Source organism: Arvicanthis niloticus, unplaced genomic scaffold, assembly GCF_011762505.2.
Source record: "Arvicanthis niloticus isolate mArvNil1 unplaced genomic scaffold, mArvNil1.pat.X pat_scaffold_663_arrow_ctg1, whole genome shotgun sequence".
Taxonomy (NCBI): domain Eukaryota; kingdom Metazoa; phylum Chordata; class Mammalia; order Rodentia; family Muridae; genus Arvicanthis; species Arvicanthis niloticus.
In genome coordinates this window covers 1-20,147 of record NW_023046276.1, presented here as the reverse complement: position 1 = coordinate 20,147, position 20,147 = coordinate 1, and the positions used below count along the sequence as shown (strand labels likewise).

Here is a 20,147-nt window from a genome sequence, read left to right as displayed (position 1 = left end):
AGACCCCACAGTAGCAATACTACAGACACTACAGTAGCAATACTACAGACCCCACAGTAGCAATACTACAGACCCTACAGTAGCAATACTACAGACCCTACAGTAGCAATACTACAGACCCTACAGTAGCAATACTACAGACCCTACAGTAGCAATACTACAGACCCCACAGCAGCAATACTACAGACCCTACAGTAGCAATACTACAGACCCTACAGTAGTAATACTACAGACCCTTCAGTAGCAATACTACAGACCCCACAGTAGCAATACTACAGACCCTACAGTAGCAATACTACAGACCCTACAGTAGCAATACTACAGACTGCACAGTAGCAATACTACAGACCCCACAGTAGCAATACTACAGACCGCACAGTAGCAATACTACAGACCCCACAGTAGTAATACTACAGACCCTACAGTAGTAATACTACAGACCCTACAGTAGCAATACTACAGACCCTACAGTAGCAATACTACAGACCGCACAGTAGCAATACTACAGACCCCACAGTAGCAATACTACAGACCCCACAGTAGTAATACTACAGACCCTACAGTAGCAATACTACAGACCCTACAGTAGCAATACTACAGACCCCACAGTAGCAATACTACAGACCCCACAGTAGCAATACTACAGACCGCACAGTAGCAATACTACAGACCCCACAGTAGCAATACTACAGACCCTACAGTAGCAATACTACAGACCCAACAGTAGCAATACTACAGACCCCACAGTAGCAATACTACAGACACTACAGTAGCAATACTACAGACCCTACAGTAGCAATACTACAGACCCTACAGTAGCAATACTACAGACCCTACAGTAGTAATACTACAGACCCTTCAGTAGCAATACTACAGACCCTACAGCAGCAATACTACAGACCGCACAGTAGCAATACTACAGACCCCACAGTAGTAATACTACAGACCCTTCAGTAGCAATACTGCAGACCCCACAGTAGCAATACTACAGACCCTACAGTAGTAATACTACAGACCCTTCAGTAGCAATACTACAGACCCCACAGTAGCAATACTACAGACCCCACAGTAGTAATACTACAGACCCTACAGTAGCAATACTACAGACCCTACAGTAGCAATACTACAGACCCCACAGTAGCAATACTACAGACCCCACAGTAGCAATACTACAGACCGCACAGTAGCAATACTACAGACCCCACAGTAGCAATACTACAGACCCTACAGTAGCAATACTACAGACCCTACAGTAGCAATACTACAGACCCCACAGTAGCAATACTACAGACACTACAGTAGCAATACTACAGACCCTACAGTAGCAATACTACAGACCCTACAGTAGCAATACTACAGACCCTACAGTAGTAATACTACAGACCCTACAGTAGCAATACTACAGACCCTACAGCAGCAATACTACAGACCGCACAGTAGCAATACTACAGACCCCACAGTAGTAATACTACAGACCCTTCAGTAGCAATACTGCAGACCCCACAGTAGCAATACTACAGACCCTACAGTAGTAATACTACAGACCCTTCAGTAGCAATACTACAGACCGCACAGTAGCAATACTACAGACCCTTCAGTAGCAATACTACAGACCCTACAGCAGCAATACTACAGACCGCACAGTAGCAATACTACAGACCCCACAGTAGTAATACTACAGACCCTTCAGTAGCAATACTACAGACCCCACAGCAGCAATACTACAGACCCTACAGCAGCAATACTACAGACCCTACAGCAGCAATACTACAGACCCTACAGTAGCAATACTACAGACCCTACAGTAGCAATACTACAGACCCTACAGTAGCAATACTACAGACCCTACAGCAGCAATACTACAGACCCCACAGTAGCAATACTACAGACCCTACAGTAGCAATACTACAGACCCTACAGTAGCAATACTACAGACCCTACAGTAGCAATACTACAGACCCTACAGTAGCAATACTACAGACCCTACAGTAGCAATACTACAGACCCTACAGTAGTAATACTACAGACCCCACAGTAGCAATACTACAGACCCCACAGTAGTAATACTACAGACCCTTCAGTAGCAATACTACAGACCCTACAGCAGCAATACTACAGACCCCTCAGTAGCAATACTACAGACACTACAGTAGCAATACTACAGACCCCACAGTAGCAATACTACAGACACTACAGTAGCAATACTACAGACCCTACAGTAGCAATACTACAGACCCTACAGCAGCAATACTACAGACCCCACAGTAGCAATACTACAGACCCTACAGCAGCAATACTACAGACCCCACAGTAGCAATACTACAGACCCTACAGTAGCAATACTACAGACCCTACAGTAGCAATACTACAGACACTACAGTAGCAATACTACAGACCCTACAGTAGTAATACTACAGACCCTACAGTAGCAATACTACAGACCCTACAGTAGCAATACTACAGACCCTACAGTAGCAATACTACAGACCCTACAGTAGTAATACTACAGACCCTACAGTAGCAATACTACAGACCCTTCAGTAGCAATACTGCAGACCCCACAGTAGTAATACTACAGACCCTTCAGTAGCAATACTGCAGACCCCACAGTAGCAATACTACAGACCCTACAGACCCTGACAGGACTAAAGAAACAAGTCTATGTCAATAAGCCCCACTGCCCAGTTGAAGTAGAAAGGTTTAAGTTTTTAAATGCTATGTATTTATTTTACATATGTGTCACAGTGTGGGAATGGGGTCTCTCCTTTCACCACATGGGTCTTGTTGATCAACCTCAAGTCATCAGGCTTCAGCTGCTGAGCCGTCTTACTGGCCTGACAAATTTATTTTTTATTTTATTTTTTTGAGAGGCTCTCACTATGTGGGCTTGGCTGGCTTAGAGCTAAACAGACTAGGCTGGCCAAGAACTCATAGAGATCCACCTCCCTTTGCCTCTTGAGTGCTGAAATTTAAAGGTATATGCAATTATGCTCAGCTCCAACAAATTTCTTAAAACCAAACAAACATAAAACTACTAGTTAATAAAAATGAAACAATCTCAATAGCCTTTATCAATTAACTAAGGGATTTTTTTTTTTCTTTTGAGACAGGATTTTTCTCCTGAGCACTAAGGCATGAGCCATTATGCCTAGATTTCAAAAAAATATGTGCATTCATGTACAGATCCACACATACATACTTCATTAAAATTATGTACTGTGTGTGTCTGAGTGTGAACAGCTGTGTCACGGCATGTAATTTATCATGTGTGTGTCTGTGTGTGTGAACAGCTGTGTCACAGCATGTAATTTATCGTGTGTGTCTGTGTGTGAACAGCTGTGTCACAGCATGTAATTTATCACGTGTCTGTGTGTGAACAGCTGTGTCACAGCATGTAATTTATCACGTGTCTGTGTGTGAACAGCTGTGTCACAGCATGTAATTTATCACGTGTGTGTCTGTGTGTGAACAGCTGTGTCACAGCATGTACTTACTTTATCATGTGTGTGTCTGTGTGAGTGTGAACAGCTGTGTCACAGCATAGGAAGTCAGTAACAACCTCCAGGAATCAATTCTGTCTTCCAACTGTGTTGGCTCTGAGATTCAAGCTCAGGTTATTTCCCTTGTGAGAACCACCTTTACCTGAGGAGCCATCCCAACAGCCCCAGGAACAGACTATTTAATGTATATTGTAAGAAAAAGCTGAAAACAGGCTATAAAGAACTATGTGGACAGGCATAGTGGAGCAGCCTTTAGTCCCAGCACTCAGGAGGCAGAGGCAGATGCATCACTGTGAGTTCAAGGCCAGCCTGGTCTACAAATTGAGTTATAAAACAGCCAGGGTGGCACACAGTGAGACCCTGCATAAAATTGTTTTAAATAAACAAAGTAACTTAATGCGTGATCTAATTATGTTGGTGGTGAAGGCAGGTCAGAAGTTCTATGTAGCTAGTTCAAAACAAACAAAACATAGACAGACAGACAGAGACAGACAGACAGACCAACAGGCAAGACAGCCTGGGATATGGTGCTCATGCCTGTAATCACAGCATTCAGGAAGCTACTGAGGCAGGAGAATAACTCAAAGTGTGAGGCTAGCTAGCCTGGGCTACACAGTGAGTTAAAGATAGCTTGAGCTTCAGAATGAGACCGTTTCAAAACACTAGGGGAGGTAAGAAGATGGGGCTCTTATCTCCAGATAAAATCCGGGCCTGTCTTCCTCCCTTCTTCCTTTCCACTAGGTCTCACTGTGTAGCTCTGGCTAGCTGAAACTCACTATGTAGACCAGGCTGGCCTGGGACTCACACAGGTTTATCTGTCTCTGCCTCTCAGTACTGGGATTAAAGGTGCCAAGCCTGCTTGCTCTGTTTCTGATATCCCAAGGTATTATTCTGTGTGACTGATTCCACCCTGAGGTGTCTCTCTCCCAACAAGATTCCGAGTGGAGACGATATCTCATGATTGCCTCTCTTATGTGCTTTCTGTTTGTTGCTTGCTTCAAGTTCTCTACTGTTTAGTTAGAAATAAAGCTTTAAAACATACCAAACCACAGCTTTATTGTGCTATTTCAGAAGTATGTAATGTTGTTACATAATAAGGCAGGGAAGCACAGGTCTCAGAGGTTGATCTGGGAACAGCCTATCATCCAGTTCCAGGGAAAACTGCTGACCTTTGGCATGGTTCCACCCACCACATTTTCCTATGTAATTTTTTAGTGTAAACTCAGCTACTGGGATATATAAACTCATATCCAGTTTTCTCAGTATTTCGTACCATTTCTCTCATATTAATAAAAATTCTTTATAAACATAATTTTAATGAAAAAATATTTCTCTCTCTCTTTTTTTTTCCCAAGACAGAGTTTCTCTGTGTAGCCTAGCTCTGTAGTCCAGGCTGGCCCCAAACTCAGAGATCTGCCTGCCTCTGTCTCTGCCTCCCCAGTGCTGGTATTAAAGGTGTGCCCTATGCCCAGTTTAGTAAGAGCATACTAAGCGCACACTGTAGTGTTTAGACGCCCTCCTGACTTAGCTGGGAGAGTTAGTGTGTGGGGCACACAGAGTCAAGACCACTGTTTCCTAGAAAGGTCACTTCTGAGAACCCAGGAGATGATGCAGAGCTCCGGTGGGAAAGCGGGAGGAAGCCGCTCACAGGTCCTGGCCCAGATGTTCCAGCTCACCCAGCAGGAAGTCTATATCGGCCTGGGTCAGTATGGGGTTGGCCACCACCATTCGGAAGAAGTTGGCCCGGGTCCCATGGGGCTGGTAGCCGATCATCATGGTTCCCTTCTTCACCATCCGCTCCTTCAGCACGGGAGCCACCTGTGGTGCAGAGAGGGAGAGTTGAAACAGCCGCCCTGGCTCCCTGGGCCACCTGGCTCCAGAAGCTGCCGTCCCCACACCCTGCCACCTCTGAGGCACACTCATTGTTCCCTTTCCATAACACGCAACCTGGGTGGCCTTCTCTGAATCCTGCTTTCTTCCACCCTTTCTCCTCCCCAGGAAAACTGGAGCTAGGAATACCGAACTAGACTCTGATATTCAATACTGCTACTCCCCAGTCTCAAGCCTCCATCCTCAATACCTTCTTTCCCGTCTTAATTCCTGACATATCTCTGAGCTGTGTCATGTAATCTACAGGTAATTTACAAAGCCGCCTTGAACACAAATGTACACAGGGGACACCTCTTCTGCAGTAACAGCCTCAGGAGGGCAGGGAGCTTTTGTTCCTTCAGGTTACTGAGGCAGTCAGCACTAACCCATTCTTAGGAATAAGGTGTAACATATCTCCCTGCCTCTGAAGGCTCATCTGAGATGATCTGTCTCTGACCTTAGTTCCAGCACAGACATCTGTGTGGTGCACGCTGTTGACGTCCTCTGGTAACCCCGTTTCCTTACATTTCAGAAATATATTTTTCTCCCTACCTACACCCCATTAAAAACAACAACAACAACAAAACAAAAACACGAGGGTAAGGAGGTGTGCCTGCAATCTCAAGAGGCAGGGATGTGTAATACTAGGCATAGCCAGCAGAGGGCAGAAACATACCTGCTGCTTAGTTCCTGGAATTGAGTTACCGAAAGGCAAAGACTAGACTACCTGAGACAGCCTTTGGCTGTAATCTGGACTCTCCTTCTTCCCCCGCAGGCTGGGAGGCACAAACCAGAAGCACACGTTGACAAACTCGGGCTGAGGGAGGGATGAGGGAGGAGTGAGTTGGGGAAGGAAGGGGTTGTTTCCCTATCTTTGCTCCTGGCCCTTTATGAGGTTTCATGTATGGAACAAGGTTGGGGGTGGGAGAGGCCGTCAAAGGAGCCAGGAGTCCTACCTCCATGACCAACTCAAATCCTTCCCGTTTTTTAATCTCCTCCACCAAGTACCTGGGGGAAAGGGTAAGAAAGCACACATGGAGGAAAGGCAGAGACACGGAGACAGGGGAGACCCACAAAGGCCCCAAGAAGGCCATGGAGAGTGGACGAGAGTGAGATCTGGGTCCTGCATGCCTACCGGGTGAGAGCAAAGGCCTGGTCGATTCGCCGCTCCAGCCCTTGCCCACCCTGCGCCTTCCACATGAGCCACAGCTTCAGGCAGTCCACGCGGCGGCCACACTGCACCACCTTGTCTCCCGTGTCCAGAGCCACATCATAGAACTTGTCTTGCTGGAAGAGGTAGCTGGCCTGGGATCCATGGCAGCGCTTGAGCAGGTTCTGTGGGGACGGAGCTATCAGCAGGCCTTCCTAAAGTGCTACATGGCAGGGTCTCAACTTAACCACCTCTCTTCTCCCTGGAGTTAGGCAGCACTGAGACAGCTGCAGCCAACCCAGACCTCTCTCCAGGTCGCTACCAACACCAAAGCTCTTCCCAAATTCTGCCCAGGATCCCTCCGACCATAAGTACAAGACAGAAACCCTTCTGTCCCATGAAAACAATCTACTGGGCACATGGAGCTCGACACAGGGTTAGGTGGGCAGAGAGATGTAGCTTTGGCTAGGAGGGAGCACGTTAATGCCCAAATCTGTGTGGTGAGACAGACAAGCTAGGGTCTAGAGAAAGGAAGGCTGGGGTCTGAGACCAGGGCAGACCCACCGAGGTGTCCCGGAGAAGAAGAGCGGAGCACTGCAGCCCTGCGGCGAGAAGCTTATGAGGGTTCCAGGCCACGGAGTCAGCCCTGGGTGAGACAAGGCAAAGCTGGGTCAGTGGCTCCTCCAACAAAGGTAAAGGGCTGCCTTCCCCTGCAGCCAGGGAGAATTCCCATAGCTACCCTCCCTCTAATCCGAGATCAATCATCTGCCCAAGTCCCATCTCACCCTCCCTCCCAGGCTCCCTAGTTTGTGACTAGTTTGAGAACCAAGGATTTGAAGGGAGGAATTTGGGAAGGAGGCTGTATGCACCTCTGGATCCCATCCAGGAGATGCCTGTGTGTCCGAGACAGCAGGACGCTCCCACCCCAGGCGGCCTGTGGAGCAGGAGGCACAGCGTGGGTCTTGGCCTCGGAGTAGCCCACCCTACCCCCGTGATCCCAGTCTCACTCACATCCACGTGCAACCACAGCCCGTGGCGCCGGCAAACATCAGCAATTGCATCCAAGGGGTCGAAGGCCCCTAGCACGGTGGTACCAGAGGTGGCACTGACCAGAAATGGCACAGAGCCCTGTAGCCAAAAGGTAGAGAAAAAGAAGCTGTGGAGTCATTGTTGAAGCTGGTGAGACACTAGTGCTAAGCCCTAAGCTCTCTGCACTCCTTTCCCAACACTGAGTCAGCCTCCTCGGAAGTCTGCAGGCAGGGACGCTACATCCCAGCAGAACCTAGGCTTACCTATTTCCACGGTTTATGCTTTTTCAAAAACTTTTAATGTTGGGCTGTGAGACAGCTAGACTAGGCTGGCTAGCCAGCAAGGCCCAGGGTCTGCCTACCTATCTCTGGCTCTTTAGAGCTGGGTTTACAGGCACATGCTGCCACCATACCTCTTTTTTTTTTTTTTCCCCATAGATTCTGGGGATCAAACTTAGGTCCACCACATATTTGCAAACCAGTCACTTCACTGGTCCATCAATCTGTCTCCCCATTACAGCTCGTAACTGTGTGTAAATCCAGTCTCAGGGGACTTAACACCCTCTTCTGGCTTTCCTGAGTGCCAGGTACACACATTGACATACGACATACACATGCATACTGGCAAATCACATACACATATAAAAATAAAATTAAAAACAACAAACAGAGCTGGGCGGTGGTGGCACATGCCTGTAATCCCAGCACTTGGGAGGCAGAGACAGGCGGATTTCTGAGTTCGAGGCCAGCCTGGTCTACAGAGTGAGCTCCAGGACAGCCAGGACTTCACAGAGAAACCCTGTCTCGAAAAACCAAAACCAAACCAAACCAAAACAAAACAAACAAACAAACAAAAAAAACACAACAAACAGATAATACTAGCTCACAAGTATTTTTCCCCCTAAACAAAATACATAAAACCAATAGAGCTGGAGACAAACAGCTCAGTACAAGAGCACATGCCTAGCACACCTGGGGCTGTGAGCAGAGTCTGCCACACCAAACAAACAAAATGCAAACAGCAGCAACAAAACACCTTCATCACCTGTGTGTACACAATGAAACATGAGCACAAACATGACACCAAGAGGCAGGCATGACAGTACACACACATGCAGTCCCAGCACCTGGGAAGCAGAGGCAGGCAGATCTCTGTGAGTTAAAGACAGCCTGGTCTACACTGACAGCTCCAGGACACAGTGAGACCCTTGTCAAAAAGGAAAAGAAACTAAGAAAATCATCTCCTGTAGCAAGGCTTGGTGGTGCTGGCCTATAACCTCAGCTACTCAAGCAGCTGAGGAAGACTGACAAGTTTAAAACCAGACAGAAATACATAGAGAAACCCCGTCTCAAAGAACATTAGTCAATCAATTAGTTAATTAATTAAAGTCCCAAAGAGAACTACGGAGAGTTCAGTGATGGAGCACTTGCTTGAAATGTCCACCATCTCATGTATACACACAAACAAAGCTACAGGAAGCTAAAGGGCTGGAGGCGTGGTACCCTGCTTCATTAAATTAGCTGTGTGTGATGGTGCACACCTTTAATCTCAGCACTTGAGAGGCAGAGGCAGGTGGTTATCTTTGAGTTCAAGGCCACCCTGATGCAAATTCCAGGCCATTGAGGGCTACATAGTTAGACCCTGTCTAAATAAATAAATAAATACAAAAATTATGTAAATTATGAGGGACTGGGCAGATGGCTCAGCAATTACAAACACTTCCTACTTCCAAAGACCTGCATTTAACCCTAACACCCATCCTGGATGACTTATAACTACCTATAACTCTAGTTCCTGAGGATCCATCACCCCCTGCTGGTCTCCATGGGCACTGCACCCGCGTGCCCACCCATGTGCACTCACAGTCACACATGAACAAAATTAATATTAAAAATGAACCTTTAAAATTTTTATATAATTAAAAGTATAAAACACTCAGAATATAAAAAGAAACTCTGTGCTCTTGGGTTAGGTAAGATATGATATCCAAACACAGGGAACAAGGCAGGGGTGAGAAGGGGGTCAGCAAGATACCCCTGGTAAAGGTGTTCACCTCCATGTCTGACAATCTGTGTTTGACTCCTGGGCCCTTCACATGGCAGAAGGAGAGAACTAACTCTCAAAAGTTGTCCTCTGACCTCCACATGCATACTGGGGCCCATATGCACTCAAGAGGCTGAGGCAGGAGGATCACTCTAAGTTTGAGGTCAAGTTGGGCTACACAGCAAGACCCTGACTCAAAAGATAAAATTAAAAAATGAAATTATCAGTAATTTAGCTTCTGGGTATGAATCCTCAAAACTAAAAGCAGTTGCCACCATCTGGGTCCGGTTCAGTCCCCAGGTTCATGTGTTGAAATTTAATCCCCACTGTAAAGTATTGAGAAAGTAGAAATTTAATCTGACTGTGATGCTGGGGGTGGGGCTTAGTGCAGGTCATAGGCTGAGCCCTACGGTTGACTACTGGCAATTGGACAAGAAGAGGGAGAGAGCCCGGAGGAGACACCCACCCCATTCCTCTCTCTTGTCATGTGATGCCCTGTACTGACGTGATGCTCTGCCAGCAAGAAAGGCATCACCAGATTTAAGCCTTGAACCTTGGACTGCAACTGTGAGCCAAAACAAACCTCTTTTCTTCATCAAGTTACCCAGCCTTAGGCACTAACTAATTAATCTGCACTAACTAAAAGCAGATTAATCACAGGAAGAGGCAGTTGTCCGACACAGCACTGTTCACAGCAGCTGAAGTGTAGCAGCACCCCAATGCCTATCACTAGATAGATGGATAATCAAAATGACAAATACATATGACAGAAATCAAGTTACAACACGACTTCCGGACACACTCACACATGTAAGTCACAGTCCTCTGAATTGTTCTCAACAAATGTAGTAATGCCCCGTGGCCTGTCACAAAACAAACTGAAACCCGAGCTTCTCGATTTTAATGTCCTTTCCTGACTGAGAGAGTGGAGTAATAGGCAGCTCCAGCCCCAGGAAAGTCCCTTTGGATGGGGAAGGTTGTGTGGGTGTGCCGTGGTGTGTGGTGGGAGGGGCTGTGAAACTGTGGGTGAATGTGTGTATGTGTGAAGTGTGAGGGGGGCTATGGATGACTGTGTGTATGTGGTGGGGGCTGTGCATGAGTGTGTGTGTGTGCATGTATGTCTGGGGTGAGAGGAGCAGTGTGTGTGTGTGTGTGTGTGTGTGTGTGTATGAGAGAGAGTAGGTGGGCTGTGCATGCATGTGTGTATGCACCTATGCATGTGTGTGTGCACAAGTGTGTGTGCACAAGTGTGTGTGCACATGAGTGTGTTTGTGTGCATGTGTGTGTGTATGGTGTGTGTGTGCTGGGGATGTAGCTCAGTGAGCAGAGTGCCTGCCCAGCACTCATGAAGCCCTGGGTTAGTCACCAGTGGTGCACGCTCATAACCTCTGCATTCAGAAGGTAGAAGCAGGAAGATCAGGACTGACTGTCATCCTTGGCTACACCTGAGCTACAGGAGACCCTGTCTCAAAGTGGGGGTGGGATAGCAATATGAAGTGTTGGTGAGCATGCAGACAAATCAGAACATCACATCATCACATGCTGCTGGGGCTGTAAAATGGCACAGCCACTTTAGAGAACAGAGTAGGAACCCCTAGCCCTAGCCGGGAACTGAACAGCTGATGGCTCCTGAGGGGAGTCAGTTTTCTTTAGGGTTTGGCACTTGGGACCACACTGCAATGGGCAGCATACACTGCCATCAGGGGGCTACTATATGGTGATGGTGGTGGAGGTGGTGGTGATGGTGGTGATGGTGGTGGTGGTGGAGGTGGTGGTGGTGATGGTGGTGGTGGTGGTGATGGCGGTGATGGTGGTGGTGGAGGTGGTGGTGGTGGTAGTGGTGATGGTGATGGTGGTGGTGGTGATGATGATGATGATGATGATAGAAGAGGACATAGGTTGTAGATGCTGCCCTTCTGGAGGACTGAGTTCAATGTCCAGCACTAACATGGCAGCTCACAACTGTTTATAGCTCCAGTTTCAAGGAATATGAACTCTGCATGTGGGCTGGAGAGATGGCTCAGTGGTTAAGAACACTGACTGCTCTTCCAGAGGTCCTGAGTTCAATTCCCAGCAACCACATGGTGGGTCACAACTATCTGTAATGGGATCTGATGCCCTCTTCCTGTATGTGTCTGAAGACAGCTGCAGTGTGTTCATATACATAAAAATAAATAGTAATATTTTGAAATGAACTCTGCATGCAGTGCATGTAATTCTGCAGAGACATGCATGCAGGCAAAACACCCATTTACATGAAATAAAAATTAAATAATCAGTTATCTATAAAAATAGATCATTTGAAAAAGAGAGACGGCTTACAGTCAGAAGCACTGGCTGCTCTCACAGAGAACAGAGGTTTGATTCCCGGTGCCCACATGGCAGCTAACATCCATGTGATCATAATTCCAGACAACATGTTGCCTTCTTCTGGCTTCTGTGGGTGCTGTACCCTCAAATGGATCACAGACATATATGCAGGCAAGACACCCACACACATAAAAACATATGAAATAGTTTTTTAAATAATACACACATTCTAAATAGCAAAAATAGGCTGTTCATCCCGTGCAGTGATTTGAAATTCATATTTCATGTACAGTTATGGTATTCTCATGTTATCATACATATGTTCCTATCTTAGTTACAGTTGGCTACACTGTATCCTAGCGGTAATGATGATAATGATGAAGGTGACAGCGTTTGGTATGGTGGCCCACACCTGTGATCACAGCACCGAGTAAGCTAAGCCAAGAAGATCAAGTTTGAGGCCAACATGAGCTACACACTGAGTTCAAAGCCAACCCACGCTGCCCAGCAAGAAATTGTCTCAAATAAAAGCCACAGCGGCAGCAGACAACAGATCAAGTCAGTGCACCCACACCCAAAGCCCCTCTGCTCGCGCTTTACAGCTGATTAACTAATCCTTACAACAACCTTACACAGGGACTTTTGTAGTACATCCATTTCACAGACGAAGAAACTGGCCAAACTGAGATATCGTCCTTTATCTTATCTATCAGCAGGCGTTACTTTTTTTCATTTCATGCTTTGTTCCAGGAAACATCCTCATGCACAGAACTCTCTACGAGCCTGTGATGACTGACTCAATTCTCTGAGTGGAGGAACCGTGAGTCTGCAGACAATTATATTTAAAAATTGCCATGTTCCAAACACTTGGAAGTGAGGGATAATGGCCCAGCTCCTCCCTAGGCCAGCCACGCTCCATGCCTGCACATCCTCCTCAGTGTCTCCCTGTACTGACCCCGTCCACAGAAACCTTCCACACTATGTATGCTTCAGGCACCAATCCGCCCCCTCCCCGGCCCCGCCCACTCCCAGCCCCGCCCACGGTTGCTAGGAACTCCCTTGGAAATTCAGAGCCTAACCCACCTACAAGTCTCTGCAGCATCTCTGACACTAATGTGTAAAAATAAAGGAGAGCCCTAAAGAGTATCTCCAGGACAAGAGCCCAAGCCACCTTTCCTGAGGGGACAGAAGGGCCCACCCCACTACCCAGAGCCCTCACTCACCTCAGCCTCTGCCAGACTGATCTGCCTCTCTAGATCCTCAGGGATCATTTTCCCTCTAGAAAACAAAGCAGCTGGGTGAGTGGAGGAAACTTAGGTGCTCCAGACCAGGGGGTCACCTGACACAGCTGGGTAAGGCAGAGGGGCAGCACAGAGGCCATGGCACAGACCAAACCCCAGACACAGGGCAGGCGCTAGTGGGCACTAGTGCAGGTCGGAAAGAAGAATGGGTGGGGGTGGGGCGCCGGGGTAAGGGCCTGAGGCCATAGTGTGGGGTTTTTTTGTTTGTTTGTTTGTTTTGGCAAGCAGATGAAACGCTGTGCCCAGTTGGGTCAGGCCCATGTCGGCAGAAGGACCTTCACCTCTCGTCAGCCTTGACCACTCGGACACTGTCGGTGCCAAGTCCCAGAAAAGCAGCTCCCTTGGTGATGGAGTAGTGGCACTGTAAAGTCACAGAGGGCAAGTCAGCATGACCTGAGCAGGGGTTGAGGTGTTGAGGACAGGAGGACAGACACAGGCAAAAGCTGTGTCAGCTCCGATCAATGGGACCCCGTGGCCAAAATTTCCAAAGGATCTTGGTTTGTTTTGTTTTGTTTCCAGACAGCGTTTCTCTGTGTAGCTCTGGCTATAGACTAGGCTGGCAGATTCACCTGCCTCTGCCTCCTGAATGCTGGGATTAAAAGCATGGCTCAAGTTTTTTTGTGAAGGAATTGTGTTGGATTCTAGATATAAACAGACTTAGAGCTGATGGGGCCTGAGACTCTGTGTTTCTAATAACCTTCCGGGTGATGTCAATGCTGCCAGACCATGAACTACCCTCAGAAGGGGAACCTGTGTCTACTGCATCTGTCTTACCCTACCCTCAAGAAGGCAAATTAAGCACAAGCACCTATTTGGCCTCCTTGGAAGGAAGCATACCCATCTGAGGGCTGGGAGAAGAGTTGAAGGGTCTCTAACTGAGCTGGATGAAGATCAGACTCAGGAGTCCCTGGCCAGGCTATGACTCTTCCTTACCTCCTTTGAGGTGAAGACGGCCAAGGGCGGCAGCGCCCGGAGGCCCCTCTGCTTACAGTCTGGGTAGCGCTGAAAGCGGGCTAGGTTCATGGCGTACATGTTGGAGATGGAGCCACCTGTCACAGGCAGGGCGGGAGATGAAGGAAGATGGAAGGAAAGGAGGTTAAGTCAAGACTGACATTTTCTTCCACCCAGAAATGATCAAAGAAGCAGGCATCACATTAGCTCCTAAGCCATGAATTCCCAGGGTTCACCGATAGCACACCACATGCAACAGACCCAGGACCAGAAACTCTCTACACCCTGAGCTCCCCGATAGGGACACTTTCCCCATACGACCCCCAGGGCATGGCTGGCCAGCAGCAAGGTAAGGGGACTGGGAAGCCTTTCCACAGCCATTACTGTACATCCAGTGTAGACAGAGAGGAAACAGCCATTACCCCTCCACACTAATTACACAGAACAAGAAAAAGTAGAGGAGGCAGACCCTTTACCAAGACCCAAGGGAAACCCCCTTCTCACATACCAGGACAGAAGACCCCATCCCCAGAATTCCAGCCCACCAGGGCACGGAGTTTCTTCAGCACCTCCTCTTCCATGAGCACAAACACTGGGGCAATCTCATATGTGTACCTGCCAGAGGACATGGGTGACGAGGTCAAAGCACTGCCCAGCTAAGTCTTTAGGCTAGGGGAGACGGAGGGGGTGAAACAAGGATCCCAAGAGAGACATTGGCAAGTGTCAAAGAACCAGAAAGTCCACATGAGAAAACAGTGGGGTCAGGAGGCATAAGGAGGCTGGCGAAGGAGCCCAAGGGACAGACATCAGGGAAAACATTCTGTCTGAGGAGAGGCATTTATAGAAAATGGTGGCAAGAGGCAGAAACCACTGTCCTCTCCTACCCAGATGGCTCCTCCCAGCAAACCCAAGTCCTTTGTGAACAGAAGGCCCAGATGGCTCACTGGCTGGTATTGAGGCTCTCCGTAATGATGCGCCCAGCCAGAGCATGGGGATCTAGCCCTGAGAAGAGCTGGTTGAAGAACCGGGGGTGACCTGGAGAACAGGAGCAGGCAGAGGGACTCAGGTTGAAGCTGGATGCTGGGGCCAGAAACCCCTCCCGCCAGGCTCCCAGGCACACCAGTCTTGACACTGTAGTGAATCACAGCCCGGCAGCGCTCCAGGATCTGCTCCCGAGACTCGCCCTGGCTCTGCAGTTCCAAGTCCAGCAGCTGTCTGAGCTCCTCAGGCTCCTTCCATTCGCAGACCTAGGAGAGAGGCCAAGACGCAGGGATCTTAGACCCCTGGCTGAGATCTAGCCATAACTAGCAGATGCAAGGCATCAGCAACTTGCAATTAAAACGGTCCAGGATGTTTTCACAAGTGTGCCCAAGCAAGGGGAAACGTAAGACCCAGAGTGCTAATCGTGAGGTACACCAGGGACAGGGGTGAACTCAAGTCAAGTTTACAAAATGACGGATAGGAGGGAAGAGACAGCGCCCACCTTCTCAGAGGCACTAGTCCCCTTCCGAATGGCCTCATCTACAACAATCCCGAACACATCCCGGAGCAAGGCCTCCACAGCCACGGGGTCCCCATCCAGGGTCCTGAGTAGTTTTGAGTCAGCCATCAGGATGAGATCTGCAAGCAGGGTGGAAGCATTCCTCATTCAGCCTGTGGGCCCACCTGGACACAAGCAAGGCCTTCTACCTGGTAAGGGGGCTGCGGTCCTGGCTGGGTTCAGATGAGGAGAAGGTGGGAACAAGAAGGGGGACGGCAACTGGTGCTCAGCAGGTGGAACCAGGGGCCACTGGCAGGACACTTACCTTCCAGCTCAGGACGGTTCAGAGAAGGTTCAGATGAGCTGGTGACAAGGTACACAATGGGCTTTTCAGAACAGGACTAAGACAGCAGAGGGAGCGGGGTAAAGCCAGAGTCACATGCCAGTGGCATTACTCTCATGACCCTTGCCCGAAAGAGAACTTTTACAGATTTGGGACAGGGACAGCAGTGAAGTTCCCTGCATAATCATTAGCCTACAGAGAAGGGCGGGGCATGAGAAGCAGGTGGCACACTCACCTCGGGGAGGAGGTGTGAGTGGAGGAGGGCAGAGAGGCCCAGGAAACAGGCCAGGGAAGGCCTGAGATGTGCAAGCCACCTCACAACTGAGACTCCAGAACTATCCTAGTTTCCCCTAATCTTCCTCCTCCTCTTCCTCCTCCTCTTCCTCTTCTTCCTCTTTCTCTTCCTCCTCCTCTTCTTCCTCCTTCTCCTCATTCTCCTCTCTTCCAATTTTTGAGACAGGGTTTCTCTGTGTAGCTCCGACTGTCCTGAAACTCACTCTGTAGACCAGGCTGGCCTCGAACCCACAGAGATCCGCCTGCTTCTGCCTTCAGAGTGCTGTGAGTGCTGGTTTTTAAGGTTGCATGTATTGCAGGCTGGCCTCCAACCTGATGGGTAGCCAACGATGACTTCTGAACCACTCATTTCCCGAATCTATCTCTCAAAGGCTGGGGTTATAGGAATGAGCCACCATGCCCAGTTTATGTCATCCTGGGACTCAGACCCAGGGCTGTGTATATGCTGGGCAAGCAGCATGCCAACTGAGCTCAACTGAGCTCTATCCGTACCCGAGCACCCCAGACCCTCTTCTCTCTAGACAGAGACTTCAGCATAGCCCAGGCTTGCCTTAAAACTAAAATCCTCCTGCTTTCCTGTGATTTAACAGGCCTATGTTGTCAAGCCTCCTCTGTCCTGGTTTCTGAAGTCACGCTGAGGAAGCACTGTGTTACACAACCATGATCTCTGCCATCCAGGCTAGGAAAGACACAGCCCCTGCTCTGCTGGACACAAGACACATATATGCAGCAGCAATAGCCCGGGGCCTGACATGCCCTAAGTGTCCTCAGAATTCAAAGGAGTCCTAGGAGGCTGAAGTCTGGGGAGACCTGCAAGCGGATGAGGCTGAGGCCTGAGATTGGACAGGAGAACCAGAGCAGGTAAACTCAAGGTGAGAAGCACTTGGCATAGAAAGAAGGCGGCCATGAGCTAAACGGAAATGAGCAAGTCTGGTCCTGACTCAGGCAGGACCTGACCAGCTGGGATGCAGGAGCAAAGGTGAGTGAGTGACTTACGGACCATCTTAAGCACCAATCAGACCTAGGAATCTAATTTTACCCTGCAGAAAGTCACCAAAGGACTCTAGCAAGTCATATTATTACACTGATGCTGAGAACTAGATGTGTTGGTTCAAGCCTGCAACCACAACTGGAAGCAGAGACAGGAGGATCACAGCAAGTCCCAGGCCAGTTTTAGCACTACATATAAAGTCTCTGACTTGAAAAGATAAAAACAAAACAAGAATTAGAACAGGAAGGATGAGCCGGGTGGTGGCGCACACCTTCAACCCCAGCACTTGGGAGGCAGAGACAAGGCGGTTTCTAAGTTCAAGGCCAGCCTGGTCTACGGAGTGAGTTCTAGTCAGTGCTATGCAGAGAAACCCTGTGTCCAACATAATAACAATAATAATAATAATAATAGGAGGAGGAAAGATGGCTCAGTAGGTAGAGGCACCTGCTAATGAGTCTGGCAGTAGGAGTTTGATTCCTGGGACCCACATGCTGGATGGGAGAACCAACTCCCACAAGTTGTCCTCTGGCCTCCACACCTGCATCAGGCCACATACACACATGTACATAAGAATACAGATAAAAGGAAATGCAATTTTTAAAATTCTTTTTTTTTAAAAATCAATGTTTTAAGCTGGCTGATGGTGGTGCTCACCTTTAACCCCAGCACTCAGAAAGCAGACACAGGTGGATCTCTTAAGTTCCAGGGCAGCCTGGACCAGAGTGAGTTCTACACAGAGAAACCCTGTCTCAAAAATCAGTGCTTTCAGCTGGATGTATGCATACCTACTACTATAATCTCAGTGCTTTCAGCTGGATGTATGTATACCTACTATGTATGCATACCTACTACTATAATCTCAGCGCTTAGGAAGTTCAGGCAGAAGGGTCATTGCAAGTCTGAGGCTAGCCTGGGGTACATAGTAAGTTTGAGGCCAGCCTAAACTACATAGGAAGTCCCTGTCTTTAAAGGAGGAGGAGGAAGAAGAGGAGAAGGAGGGAGGAGGGAGGGAGGCCGGGGGTGGGAGAGAGAGCGAGAGAGCGAGAGAGCGAGAGAGCGAGAGAGCGAGAGAGAGAGAGAGAGAGAGAGAGAGAACGAACCAAACCCCACCTGAATAAGGGCAGGCAGAAGAAACAGGTTTGGTCGTTCTCTGGGTTACACAAGATGCTTACAAAATATCTGTTAAAGGAAATGGAAGAATTAAAGTTGGCCCTGGAGTTTCATGCCTCGGTGACTGGAAAAATTATATGCCCCAGGAAAGATATGGATGCAAGAGGAAAGAGCTGAGTGAGAGCGGAGGAAGGACCTTCTGCAAGTGTTCATCTAAGTGAAGGGTCTACAAGTGGGGACAGCCTGGCTAGAGCCAGTGCCAGTGAGAGATGCTATGGGAGGCCAACTTGAGATCCCAGGGAGCTGAATCTTTGTGATGTTCAGAGGGAGGGGTGAGGAGAGAGGCCAATCCTGAGGTCTAAGGAGCCCAGGAGAGGGGGAGTGGATCTGGAACACAACCACCCTCCTGAGAGAAACTGCTCAAATATAATCTACGGTTAGCACTCACTGGTCTCACTGGCTGCAAACCCAGATCCAGGGATGCTCAGACATTTTATGAGTACACTTGGTCTGGGGAGGTAGGAGCACCAGCCAGGATGTGGGAGGAGGGTCCAGTCCTTCAGAGGCACTGTGCTAGCCTCCCCTGCCCCAACAGCGGCAAAAACGGAGTACAAAGGTCGAGAGACTAATTAAACAGGCAAGCTGGGCTAGGGTGGCCATCAGAGCTTGCCTACCACATGGAAGACCCAGCAAAAGCAGACAAAAATGGGCCCTACTTCATGACTTACCATACACCACCTTCTGCACTTCAAATGCACCATGCTGGCCTCACACTTGTTCAGGGTAAGCCTACAAATCATTTTAAAGAGGGGACTGAGTTTCAAAGATACATGGCACCTGTCCAGGTTACACAACCAGTTCTGTGGCCTGGTACAACGGCTCCCAGCTGTGCCACTCTCCTGCCTCCTAGCCCATCATGCATAATTATTGACAGCTGTTGCCTTATCTCATTCTCCTTGGCCTTATTTTTCCAGATTAAAGTTCTGCTGTTATTTCAGTGGCATTCTGATGAAGGAGAAATGGCAAGTGTGTGTGCTTAATCCACTGTGTCTAAGGGGATGAGCTTAGGGATCATGAATTTATAGAGTGATGCCAGTTTGAGAGGCTGTGACTTTTCCACAGGCAGCTGCAGCAGGCACAGTGCATTTGGGAGGAAGTGCAGGCTGCTGCACTGGGGTTTTCCCCCAGGTGGATTCTGTGGTAGAAGAGCACAGCTGTGGAGAAGAGAACATCAGGAAGTGAGTGACTGAAACAAGGGACCATGTAACTGAAGTTGGACAAGGGAAGTTAAGGAGAAAGGAAGAAGCTGTTCTGAGGAACTTATGGACTGGAGATGCCATGTAGACTTAACCCTGCCACACTGGCACCTTCAGCCAGGACTGGCATCTTCCTGATTTGCCTCAGGTCTCTGTCTCAGAACAACTGGATGAAAATCTGCATGACCCTGACTTTTCCCATGCCCATCTACCAGGTAGCAGCCATTCTACTCTCTTCTAAAGAAACAGAAGGCTTATTCTCTGGAGAAATGGGAACACAGGAGCCATTTCTGGGACATAAAGACCATCTGAAAGGTGGACTGGACACTGCCTCGACACAGGAAAAGGAGACCCCTAGTTGTCTGGCATCAATTTTCCAGGGCCAGAGCCTGCAGAGTATCTCTCTTAAGAAACAAAACCCAGAGAAAAGGCTCACTCTTGGGGCTGGAGGTGGGGCCTGATGGCATAGCTGCCTTGCTTGCACAGGGCCTTTGTTTGCCAACAAAAGAAAACAAAGGCC

At 48.6% G+C, this 20,147-nt stretch overlaps 1 protein-coding gene across 1 annotated transcript; it reads right to left on the bottom strand.

Moving 5' to 3' along the window:
• Positions 1-4,539: 4,539 nt before the first annotated feature.
• LOC117702298 (cysteine sulfinic acid decarboxylase) lies at positions 4,540-16,146 on the bottom strand. The gene is made up of 15 exons (XM_034493526.2): positions 15,959-16,146; positions 15,637-15,773; positions 15,274-15,400; positions 15,098-15,188; positions 14,662-14,768; positions 14,136-14,251; positions 13,484-13,563; positions 13,125-13,179; positions 7,531-7,647; positions 7,389-7,453; positions 7,084-7,165; positions 6,505-6,704; positions 6,326-6,377; positions 6,097-6,186; positions 4,540-5,318 (listed from the first exon to the last, which is right to left on the bottom strand). The coding sequence occupies exons 2-15, from the start codon at positions 15,760-15,762 to the stop codon at positions 5,145-5,147; spliced, it is 1,482 nt and encodes a 493-aa protein (XP_034349417.1). The 5' UTR covers positions 15,763-15,773; positions 15,959-16,146; the 3' UTR covers positions 4,540-5,144.
• Between the last annotated feature and the right edge of the window lie 4,001 nt (positions 16,147-20,147).